This window comes from Heliangelus exortis, chromosome 3, assembly GCF_036169615.1.
Source record: "Heliangelus exortis chromosome 3, bHelExo1.hap1, whole genome shotgun sequence".
In the NCBI taxonomy this organism is placed as follows: domain Eukaryota; kingdom Metazoa; phylum Chordata; class Aves; order Apodiformes; family Trochilidae; genus Heliangelus; species Heliangelus exortis.
Window position 1 is genome coordinate 18,864,311 of NC_092424.1, and position 12,533 is coordinate 18,876,843.

At 35.0% G+C, this 12,533-nt stretch overlaps 2 protein-coding genes across 3 annotated transcripts in view; one reads left to right on the top strand and one right to left on the bottom strand.

The window, feature by feature from the left end:
* The window catches only part of ABCG5 (ATP binding cassette subfamily G member 5), an 18,563-nt gene extending 12,272 nt beyond the window's left edge, over positions 1-6,291 (top strand). The window contains exons 11-13 of the mRNA XM_071739473.1: positions 938-1,123; positions 2,723-2,835; positions 3,977-6,291. Coding sequence (XP_071595574.1) covers positions 938-1,123; positions 2,723-2,835; positions 3,977-4,173 — 496 coding nt within the window. The 3' untranslated portion in view covers positions 4,174-6,291. The remainder of the gene's footprint in view (positions 1-937; positions 1,124-2,722; positions 2,836-3,976) is intronic.
* DYNC2LI1 (dynein cytoplasmic 2 light intermediate chain 1) overlaps positions 4,197-12,533 on the bottom strand; it is a 24,511-nt gene continuing 16,174 nt past the window's right edge. Inside the window, exons 13-14 of one of the 2 annotated variants that reach the window (XM_071739492.1) lie at positions 6,373-6,448; positions 4,197-4,818 (exon numbers count right to left, since the gene is read on the bottom strand). In XM_071739492.1, the coding sequence (XP_071595593.1) occupies positions 6,383-6,448 (66 nt within the window). In that variant the 3' untranslated portion in view covers positions 4,197-4,818; positions 6,373-6,382. Of the gene's footprint in view, positions 6,449-12,533 lie in introns of both variants that reach the window. The other variant, XM_071739491.1, reaches the window with a different exon arrangement.

Sequence of the window (12,533 nt, forward strand, 5' to 3'; positions counted from 1 at the left end):
AGATCAATTTAGTATTATATGAAAAAAACACTACAGAAAACATGTAAGAAGATTAATACTTGTATTTTTAGACCATGTTTAAACATGGTGGATTAAAAAAAAAAGACATGGGGCCTTGCATTGAGCAATAAAAAAAAGAAAATAAAATGTTGAATAGCTGCTTATTAGCTAAGCAAAGCATGCAGTCTGTACCATAAGGGAATTTTGGTATGAGTATTTTGGAAAAAGAGTAATATTTCACTACATAATAAAAGGTTTTGTCATCTGTCATATATGCCATAAGGCTGAATTAAGTTTGCCAAGCAATTTCTGGCCTCTCCTTAACTTTTTAATCTTTAGTACAGGTTGGCAGGGGTTGATTTTTTTTTTCCTTAGGTGAGCTAGGGAAAAGCTGGGAACAGCATGTTGAATTAAAGGGTGCAGGAGTATGTAAGAAATTGCATTTGGATGAATTACTTGGGTGGTGAATTCAATTAGCCTTCCATTTAATTGAGTCTATCCATTTTTGCATTTGAATACACAGTATCAGAATTGCAAAATTCCATCTGTTAATTATCTGCATAAAGATGTTCTTTAAACGTGTGACTTACATAAATAACTCCTATTTCACAGACTCTGAAAGGAGGAGGATGTTCATTCAAGAGACTGTAAAAGCCACAGTAGTTATCTTGAAAGAACATGGATTTCTGCTACAATTACATCCTCACGTGACTTGCTTTAATCTAGATGGGGGAAACAGTGTATCTGCACTTACCCCACGATATTAAGTGGGTGTCTTTTATGTTAAGGTTCCAAAGAGAATCCTAGGTGTGAAGGCATAAACTGTTCACTTAATGAGCTGTAATGGAAAAAACAATAAATTAAAAGAAGAATAAAAGCTATGTCCCAAGTTTAGTATCCAAACACTGTTTTTAAATGTTTTGCTCATTTTATACAGGACGACGGGGTTGCATCCTGATGCTTCCAGATTTGGAATTTTCTTTGCTGTTGTATTAGCATCTCATATAATTGGTGAACTACTAACACTTATTTTGCTTGGCGTGGTTCAAAACCCAAATATAATCCAAAGTGGAGTGGTGCTGCTTAATTCAGCAGGCGTGGTAGTGGGAACTGGACTAGTAAGGTAGGAAGAAGTTTTATTTCATTATGGTGTTAATGTTAAAATAATCTACCTATAGAAAAGTTTCAGGAACAATCTGTATTGCTGAAACACAATAATGCACAGGTAACAGTGGAAAGAAAGTGCAGCTGTTATACTTCAGAGGTGGAATTATCTGGTCATGTTAGACCTTGTATGAAAAAGACACAAAAAAAAGACAGTTAACTTTAGCTATCAACAAAGATAGTAACTTTTTTTTTCCACTTTTTTTGCAAATAAATTAAAGATGAAACGGAGCAATTAATATCTGTCAGTTCAGCTTAATTCTTTATTTATGCTGAATCCTATAAAATGCTATCCTCATTAGAGGATTCTACAAAAAAAAGAGTATTTTACAACTTTAGGAACTGCTGGAACTTACCAGGTATTAAACACTAGGAATGATGGGTTTAAAAAAAAGTTACTCTTAACTTATTAGTGTTACACTCTAGATAAGTCATTAAACTTTTCAGACACCTTTTCTATCTGTGCAGACTGAACTATATAAAAATAATAAAGTAGCTTAGCAAATGTGCAGGAAAATTCTGATCTACGGGCTCTGTTACTGTGCAAATAAAGGTTTTCACATTCTAACTGCATGAACTTGGAAGTCTTCCTCTTGCATTTGTCAATACTAAAATGCAAAATGTATCTGAACAAGTTATTGACAAGAAAGTTTTCTTGATGTTGAGAATCTATGGTAACCTGAGATCTTTCCAATGAAAATGAAGTCGAGGTGATGTCAAATTGTCCTCAAGAAAAGCATGAGTCTTCAAAAAGTAGATCTCAGCTAATACTTATCAAATTAAACTAAATGAATAGCTAATTAATTTGGGTCCTGTCTAATTTCAGAAAGATGTTTACAGTGAGAAGACAGTCCTGCTACCATATTCTAAGACCTTCATTATAGTTAAAAAAAAATATTAGAGTGGTTTCTAACCTTATTTTACAGTGTAGACATTGCTAATATTGTGAATCTCCTTGAGGACTGAACTTCATATTAAAAATAACACTGAGGCTTGGGTTGTTTTTTTTCTGTGAATTTATGTTGTTTAATTATAAAGTCTTGCAGTATTTTAGGAAAGAGAATTTCCCAGTCCTGATGAATTATGTTATTCCAAAACTTCGTATTCTGTTTCTCTCATTATTCTTTGGTTCCTTTTGGCATTGTTATTGTTGTTGCAGTGAACTGCCATTCAGCCTTTTCTGGTTTTGAAGATGGAGTGAGGGGGTAGCAGTTTCTTGCTTTGGAAGCAGCAGTTTTGCAGCTAAGGTTTATATTGGGTCCTGTCAGGTTCAGTTTATCACTGCAATGTGAATAGCAAACAACTCCATAGAATTATTTGTGACTGTCTGTAAACAAGTCAGGGCTGAATGTTGTGACACTGCTCAAGTCAGAGACAGCCTTCATGGTTGTCTCCTCATTTATCACTTAAATGGCCTTCATCTTAGGAAACCCTACAGGTACAGCCAAAAACTGTTTCTGTAACAGGCTATAACCAAAGGTGACAGCTTGTTTTAATTTGGGGTTGAATGGACTCCTGGAGTGTAGCAAAACCTAATTAACTTCTCTGTTTCTTTAAGGACAATTGAAGAAATGCCGACACCTTTTAAAATACTCAGTTACCTTACCTTTCAAAAATACAGCAGTGAAGTTCTTATAGTCAATGAATTTTATGGCTTAAACTTCACATGTGGTAAGTATTTTTTTTTAAAAAGGCATCCTTTAAATAGCCATTGTAAATAGTTTTAATGAGATGTCATTGCTTGCTTTCCTTCTCCATACAATAAAGTTATATCTTGCTAAGAGAAAGTTGTTAAAAAAAGCTCATGAATTAGCAAGGATTATAACACCACATCAGCAAGCTAGACAAAAGTTTGACTCTATTTCCCCAACCATTTCTCATTCTTTCAGTTTTTCATCATTCTTCATCTGGTTTTTATCCCCCTTTGGGGCCATTTTGGACAGCAAACTTTGCAGGCTGTCATGTGCTTCTGGGAGCACTGTTTTATGAACAGGGATCAATAGACTTGCACAATGTAAGATCAAACATCAGTGCAGGGAGGACTGACAGGTAACACCTGGCCAGATGTTTCAGACTGCAGAGGCTTCAGTTCAAGTATGTTACTGTGGCACATATTGAGCACCTTGAGTCTGTCAGGTTGTGCTCTGCTGGTTGTGAGCAAGATAACTGGCAAACCATTGGAATCAGTCAGGTTGGCAGGGTTAGTAGCTAACATTCATCAACAGGGGGTAGAACTTACAGCTCTGGACCTACCCTAAGATATTCTGTGCTTTGTAGCCAGGTGTCTGTGCTCCTCTCCAAGGCTATATATTCTTTATCCATTAATCTCACCTGTCCTTCTTTATTACAAGAGCATAGATGGCAGATGTTAGAAAATGAATCCCTGACTTTGGTGGTTATAATGAACAGCTCGTTTTTAATGTGCCCTTCAGACAGTCTCCATTGTTCAAATTTTGGAAGCACTCAAAAAATATTAACACTGTAAGTTTACCATATTGGGCAACTTGCTTCTTGAGACCCTTCCAGATAATGTGTTTGAAAAGTCATAAATCTTTTGTTTGGCATGAATAAAACAGAAAGCTCCCAGTGACCCTTTATTCTTCTCTGCAAAAAATATGGCATAGATTAACTTCAGAAACATATGGCTTGTCTGTTCTGATTGCAAATGTTGAGGAATACTGCTCTGGATTTAGTTCATTATTAAAGCAACATTAGGGTCTGGGTATTTTAAATGTATGAATGTAGACACTGAGGGCTGTGTTTTAATTTTACTGGTTCACCTACTAAAGAAATTACTGTTTTCTTTTGACAGGTGGAGCCAACAGTTCCACTGCAAATAATGCATCCTGTATTTTTTCTCGTGGCATTCAGTTCATTGAAAAAAGCTTCCCCGGTGCACTCTCCCGGTTCACAGTCGATTTCCTAATACTCTATGCTTTTCTACCAGGACTTGCCCTTCTAGCAATTCTGAGCTTCAAAATAAGAGAGAGAATTATTGGCAGGCAATAAAAAAGTAGCAAGTGAACAATGTGTAATACCACACTTTTAACTTTATTAAGGTTGAAGGCTTAAATTGTTCGATTTTACAGTTTAAGTGATTACACATAAACACAGTCATCTTCTCACTTTTGGCTTTAGCATCTTGAAAAACAATGTTCTTTAAGAGGAGTGTAAAGGGCTTTCTGCTATTGGTATTCCCACCCCACTCCTAAGTCAGCCACAATCAACAGAATTACATGTTTTGAAGGACTTTCTGAAGTTAAGTTAGCTGTCACTGTCAATTTTTCACAATGTAGCAATGATGCTATAATTTTTTCCCCACAATTTAGTTTTTTAACCATGACCAATAAGCAGTGGTATGAGTGCTAGTCAATCTTGTTTGCAGAACTATATTTTAGGTCCTATGGTTTGTTTTGATACTGTTGGGGCTTTGTAGAAATGGAAGAAACGAAATACATGCAAATAATGACAAGAATCAAGAAATCACTCCACTTTAATCTTAGAATACAATACAACCAATAAGTACAGGGTCTGTAAGCAATATGAAAGTTACCTAACATGTTTTTGTCTTGTAAATAATAAATCAGAGAAGACAGTTATTTACATCTGTTGTTCTTTTCATTATCAAGTTCTAAATCTTGTTTTGGAAGCAGTCTGTGAATAAGAAAATATTTTTGTTTGTTAATAAAATATCAACTTAACTAAGGAAAAAATATTCCAGTTGTATTAAAAAAATATAAAAATTAGACCAGTTCTTGGAAGTAATGTTGTTTGCATCTGTAGGAAGTGTTCTTACAGGCTCACTAACATACCAAAGAGTCTTAATTTATCTATTTGATAAAAATAGGTACCTTTCAAAATTGAAAGCCTAACAGACACAGAATTTCTAGATTTTGTAATTTACTTCCCATGTTCAGTTAACAAATTATTTATTACAGAGGGATTGCTAGAGACTTCCTTGAGGAGGTAAGTCATTTGTATCTTGAAATTCCATAGTAATATAATTAGTTTAATATTATAGTTTTGAAAGGATGGACTTTGTAGTGAAGACTTTGAAACTGAGTTCATGCAAGTTCTCCACTTAAGTGTGAGGCAGTTTTTTTCTAATATCTTTCTGTACAATATTCTGAGACACAAGTGTTATATCAGAAAACCACTTGTTGAACAACTATGTTAAAAATACCAAATAACTTTAAAGAGCTGAAAAGACAGAACATTAGTTTGTCTTTCCCATTTTTATGTGCAGGCAGGGTTGTTCTTCAGGAAACATTCTTACCATCTGGTCTGCCAAGTGACTCTTCAGACATTTACTGTCTGACAAGTCTTAGCTCTCAGGAAATACCTCTGACTTTTATCTACATCTTGTCTTGCTTATTCTCAAAACACTCAGGCCACCTCATAATGCTGAAGGTGTCCATGGACAAAAAGCTGTACCTAGTTCAGGCTCACATTTCAGCAGCTTAGGCTGCATGTCAATCAATTACACTTTCACCACTAACCAAGTATCTGTCAGACTGATTAGACTGACTTCCTAGGATCTGAATATTTGGCAGAAATGTCATCTTCTGACTTCTGTGCAAAGTTGTTATGAAAGTATATACTGCAAGAAATCATTCCTGTATTAAACTATATGATAACTGTGATAAAGATCAAGCAAACTTCTGAAATTTAGACCAGGTCCATCCTGGTGTTAATTCCACTTTATTTTGCCAGGTTTTAGGGAACTGTTCTATTAAAATAGACCAAACAATTATGCAAATACATTCATAAGCTTTGCTTTTGAATTACATATGCAGGAGACAAGGAAAAGATGCCTAGCATACCTTATTATGCAGTTTCATATTTTGGATATGAAAACTTTTTTATACTTATATACATGTTTAGGGTGTAAGGATTAAAAAAAGTACATCAAATAATGTGTTGTAGTTTATAAAATAGATAGAACTGACTAAAGCCACTTTTCATGTTCAAACCTATCTCTGAATAATCTAAAATTCCTTTCTCCCCACTTTCTAAAACTGTGTCAGTACCAAGATATAGTTAAAATTTGAACTGAATGAATAAACCACTGTTTTTATTAAAAACAGTATCAGGAATACTTAATAAATATTAATTTTTGAGATTGTATTTTGTCAACTGTACCAGTTTAAATTGCTAGTAAAATGATAAAACAAATAAATAATTCTGTAAATGTTAAACTGAAGACACCTATAGCAGTTCAGTCAGGGTCAAAATCCATTTCTTTCCACGATCTAGAGGCATTTTTTTTATAGTGTTCAAGTTCCTAAAACAGAAACATAAATATATATTAATCTAATCATATTATTAAAAGATGCAAGATATTTACATTATTTACCTTACCCGCCTAAATATTTATAGCATTTATAAACATTTTTCTCTAAAAAATAAAAAATATCTCTGACATTTTATTCTAGCAAACTTAAACTAAAAGTTCTACAAATATTACCATAATTGCTTTTACAGAGGGAGCTGGATTTTATTTATTTAGGCCTAGATACTTGCTTTCTAAGGTGGAAGAAATTTTGGGTGGGGTCTTAAAAACTCAGTTTGACAAATCAGGCTCCCTATAAACACAGAGAAATACAAAGCTACCTGTGTTTATAAAACAGAAATCAGGATTACAAAAGAGAAACTACTGTTTCACATACATGAAGTCAGGGCCCTTCAAAATCAAAATGGATTGATTGGTAATTCCTTAAGATTACAGAAAAAAAAAAAAAAAAACAACTAAAAGAACAAAGTTTTTTGTTTGTTTTTGGTTTTTTTTTTTTGGTTGGCTGATTAGTAGGTTGGTTTTTGTTTTTTAAGCACAGAACTGAAATGAACTTCTGTAAGCTTATCCATTGCCAGTGGTGATAACCTGAAGAGAGCTGACAGAGGACCTCAGAGACCCCTGCAGAACACAGGCTTGTCCAGAAAGCAAAAATACATTTCAGAGCAATGGGTGTTTAGGAAATGGACACAGCATGGCACAGAATCACAGTAAGTGAAAGGCTGGAAGAGACCTGGGAAGATCATCAAGCCCAACCCCTCTGCCAGAGCAGGGTCACCCAGAGGAGGTCATGAAGGAACCTGTCCAGGTGGGTTTTGAATGTCTCCAGAGAAGGAGACTCCACAACCTCCCTGGGCAGCCTGTGCCAGGGTTCTGTCACCCTCACAGTGCAAAATGCATCCACTCTGTTCAATCCATGGCAGGGGGTATTTGTGGAAATAGGATGCATCATTGCTTGGGGCTTTTCAGAAGGGTATTACTGAGGACAGCCAGTGGGACAATGATGTGCTTTTATTTCAGTTTCTCAATGAGTAGTTTAAAATACTCTTTCAGGTGCTACTGTTTAGTAGATTGAAAAATTTAGATTATTAAAAGAAAACAGAGGCTCAGTTGTGGGGGCATAAATACTGCTAACTGTGTCTGACACCTGCTGAGTACAAGCACGGCAGACAACTGACTTTGTTTCAGTCAAAAGTGCTACTGGGAATTTTGAAACCTATACTACAAGGCTCTAGAAACATCAAACAACAATTTTATCTTCTGAATTTTATGTAGTGGTGTATACAGTTGGGAATTATTTCAGAGGACTTTTCCAGCAAAAGTTAGTTTAGAAAGAACTATGCTTGCTTTTTTTTATTTTCATTTAAGAATAGAGCAGCTTCCAAATTATTTGCAGGACGCCGATACAGTAGTGAGGCACTGAGACTTCACCATGTACTACCTGCAATACAAAAAAGTCATCAGATCTATCTTGGATCAGGAAAAGAGGTGGACATAAACCAGTGATTAGTGTAAATGTAGCAAAGACCCTCAAAAGTGGCCATGTGTTTTTTGATTGCTATTCTGATTTAATACAATGGACTTAAGAGTAAAGGAGGTTTCACTGTAGGTATATAGATACCAGAACTGACTTAAGTAAATCAATACCTGGTGGAATTATCAGAAATATTCATTATCAATCCAAAACAAGGGAGGAAGAAGAAAATAAAGGGCAGAGCAACAAAGAAATTATAAAAGGAAAATTGTATGGAAATAAGAAATGGAATTTTGTCTTCTCTAGAAAATCACTTCAGCAGCTTTGGCAGCAGTGCAAAATTTTCAGAAAACACTGCAAATTTATGAGCAGTAAGAGGATTTTTAATTAGTGCATATTCTTCATGTTGCTTGCAGGAGCCTGGTTTGACAGGTAAGTAAGAAACTCCTAAATGACTGACACAGAACACATTATGTCTAGCCTAAATCTAGTTAGTTGCATTACTAAATACAACTCGAGTACTACCTAACTGTTCTGTCTCTAAATGCCAGTCTTTACTCAGTATTTTCACTCCCTCATTATTAATATAAAATAATTATGATCTTGGAACATACTGAACTGTTGAAATTTTTCCCACAGTTAGGAACAGAAAGAATACTCTGTTATTTTAAGAAGCACATGTAACCTGATTTCTGCTCAGTAAACAATTTAAGTTCTAACAGCTTTGTCACTGGCTACAGGAAGGGTTTAAATTAGATAATGAAGTTTTACCTAGAAAGACAATGGTGTCTGGGGGTCATGTCTATAGGTGTTGCCTGAATAATCAGTCTTACAGATTAATCATCTGACTAACTTGTTTCAATAAAGAAGTAGATAATTTAGCAGAATTTCTTTTGCAGTAATTTTAGATAGGTAGAAGGCATTCAATATAAAGTAAATTCAAAACAATACAGAAATGCCAAATATCAAAAACACTGTATATTAAATATATACAGCTGTGCAGAAGAAAATGATAAATATTTATTTTGGAGATAATTAGGGCAAGACTAATACTTAATGGGAAATGAAAGAGAAAACGAAAAAGAGGGATTGAATGTGAGGATATTTTTTAAAAAAAACATATTAAGATATTCACTGATTCAGGAGTGAAAATGCTATCAACAAACTACTCTTCCTTAGTTTTCATGTAAAACAGAAAATAGAATAAATCCTCCTCAGTCAGAAACATAATAGAATAATACAGCTTAAAGATCACTCCAGAGGCCCTTCTGAAAGATGTTATCTTCCTGATCATGAAGTCCTGTATTACAAACATAAGCAGAATGCTGGAATGTGCTGTAACTATGCAACCAGCTAAGAGATCCACTCTCCAAACTGAAAAGAGTTTTTCAAAAGAATATATCTCAAAGTACTCCAAAATGTCCTTGCTAGCACTGTGCTTCCTTTGTTTTCTGGGTATCAAGTGTGGGGTGCACAGATAAGATTTAGACAATTAACAACAGCAATTTAAATATACTTTCAGTGTGCTCTGAGTGCTTTAAACTTTATTAGTGCTAGCAACTTGTCCTAGATGCCTCTACACTGGCATAAAGTGGATTTTAAGTTTTTTTGTTTGTTTGTTTGTTTGTTTTTTAGTCTTAATGCTTCTGTGCTTCTGTGTTTCTATAAATTCTTCATCTGTCAAATGGAAAAGATCATACCTAATCTCATAAAGAGACTGGTAAGAAAGACTTAACTGATGTTTGTGAGGCACTCAGATAAGATAACATTACAACACATTCTCAGAGAAAAAAAAAACTTTTGTGTTCACTGAAGTGCCTGAATGGCAGGTTGAGAAATAAGGTACACAAAGAATAAGGATGATGAAAAGAAATACTGAACAATTGAATTGAGACATTAGCAAAATAGTACATGATCATGTAATTAAAGACAATACTATTGTATCTACAAACAAGGAGGAAAAATTAAGACTGTAGGAAAAGCCTTGTTGCATTCCCTCAGTTCTCAGGGAATGACAGGACTTTCTTTTTCATATGGTTTTGTACTGAAAGTGCCCTCAACCTGGAACAGGGTGAAAATAACCAAGTATTAACAAGGATTAAAAATCTTAAGTACCAAACTTCAGTAGGAAATTTAGTAACAGTGCTCTAATAATAATCTTTAAGTTGGTTTAAAAAAAAAAAAATCAGATGTCTTTTCATGTGAAAACAAGAAAATTTATTCTTGGCAGCTGAGTAAACACACTAATTAACTTTTCCTCCAAAATACAAAGACTGGCTGTTGTCCTCCTTTGGAGAAGACAGAAGATGCTACTGCTCAGTGTACCCCTGGTAAGGTGCCTGCCGTACTTCTCTGCCCAGTAACACGGGTTGGACCAAGGATGTTCATCAGACATTATGCTAACTTTTCATTCTGCTGAGTGAGATTGTCCCCTGAAGTTAAATAAGGCCATGACAGAGAAGCATACAGGAAAAATACAGATCCCATTCTGTTGGCTAACACAATCCCAATCAATCAGACAGCTGCAGATCTGACACCGAGATGACTTTGATTAGTGACTGACGTTGTTAATTAGAAGACTTCTATTTTAGAAGAAATCGAACTGTGCTTCCTTGTGAGATGCTGTAGAAGCTCCTCTTCTAAGAATTTTTAAATTCTTAACACTCACAGCTCTGTTCACTGACATTTGCTTCCATTACTGCTTGTTAACTGACACCAAATGGTAGCAAGCATCTCCCTTTTGTTTTTTTTAGCATACCTTATGGCATTAGGCTTCAGCTAAAACTGGCACCTGTCCCTAAAGTAGTATCTTTGTGTAACAAGGACAAGTCAGCGTGCACTTTGGCACTCGTGACACTGACTTAAAGTGCCTGACTGGGAGGCCATCCCATTCTTTGAGCTCAAGGCTGGCTTTATCACTTGCTTCAATGAATGAAGCTGCAGTAAAATGTCCACATGGAAAAGGTCCAGGCACTTATTTTGAGTATTAGCAGTACAAGGCATAATAAGACATGAAACCAACACCCAACCATTGAAAATAAATCTAGAGTATAAATTCTGTGCAGAATGCATTTCTAGAGGAAACAAAACACACAACAAATGACCCCATCTGTCATCTCACTGTCTCAAACATTTAGAAGGAACTAGACAAGGCTATCATGCACTTCAAGGTGCTCACAGGTGCAAGTGGTATGTTTGCAGATCTAATCAAATATTATTTTAAGAGATCCCACTCTCATTCAAGTTACATGTGTACCTATAATTAAATTAAAGTAGCAGAGAAATGCAGAGGAATGGATGACAGGTTTGCCATCTTGTTTAAGTGGGCTGTATGATTAGTTAACAGCAAGCTACACATTTAAGGCCTAATAAATAGGCAAAATGAATGTTCTTTAATCTTGAAAGCCCTGCAAAGAGCACAAAATTCTAGTCATTCCCAGAAAGAATCTGCTACTTGAGAAATACACCAAAGTTGTAAATTCCAAAAGGTCTCTGGTACCGTATTCTCCCTCCCTTCCAGAGAATTAGAAGGCAGTATTTGATATCAAGTTGCACACTGAATGTCTGTGTAAGAACTAGGAAAAAAATTCTGAAAGAACATAGCTGAGAGAGAAGTGCTCTACCTTGAACAAAAGCCTAGTAAGGAAAAGATCTAGGAATAGAGTAGTAGGTCTCACTATTAACTCTAAAAATACTAAAGAAGCAATATAATCAAGAAAACACTCTTATGACAGCTTGCTGATGAGCTGGACTCTTTAACTTCTACATCCAAGAAGCACAGCAAATAAATACTGACAGCTTGTACATGGGAGTGAGCCAGGCACTTTCTTCTTTCTATACTTTTTTTTTTTTTTTTTGAAAACTGTTTTCTAATTTTAACTCCAGAATTTAACCTTTTACTCTGCTAGACTGTATAAACCCCAGTTACAGACGAACCCTTCAACCAAGGTTACAAGGTTACAAAGTTGGAATTGATTTAATGTAACTTTGTATTGCCACAGCTATCCATAAATTTATTACAGTACTATTGAGCAGTCCTGACCAAGACTGCACTGTCAGTCAGGGATGCTTGTCCTGTCAGACCCAGTGACAGGGGCTACACATTTTGTTTATGTTGCAAAGTTTTTGTGTTTACTTTTCCTATAAAGCTTACCTTTGAGATAAATAAGAATGCTGGTTATCACCTAGAGCCCAAAGTGGCACATTAATTAGCTGAAAGTAACCAAGAAAAATTATTACATGCACTTAAATGATTTTAAGATATACACTGTGGCCACAGGCAATTTTCATTGTGTCCTGTAATTTAATTAACAACATGTTGTATATTAAACATTTTAATACACTGTCCTTCCTGCACAAGAGGTATCATGAGACTCTATACAGTATGTCAGACTTAAACTGCATTTAAAATACGATTTTTGTGCCACTTTTCATATAACTGGAAAATCCAAAAACAGTTCCAAGAATCACTGCAACTACAGAGTTATTTTCTTTTAGATGTATATTGCTATTTTGGTGCATTTCAATTTGAATGAAATTCTCAGAGTATAAAACATTTTAAAGATGTGCAAATAATCTTGTAATAATTTAACTTCATGATAG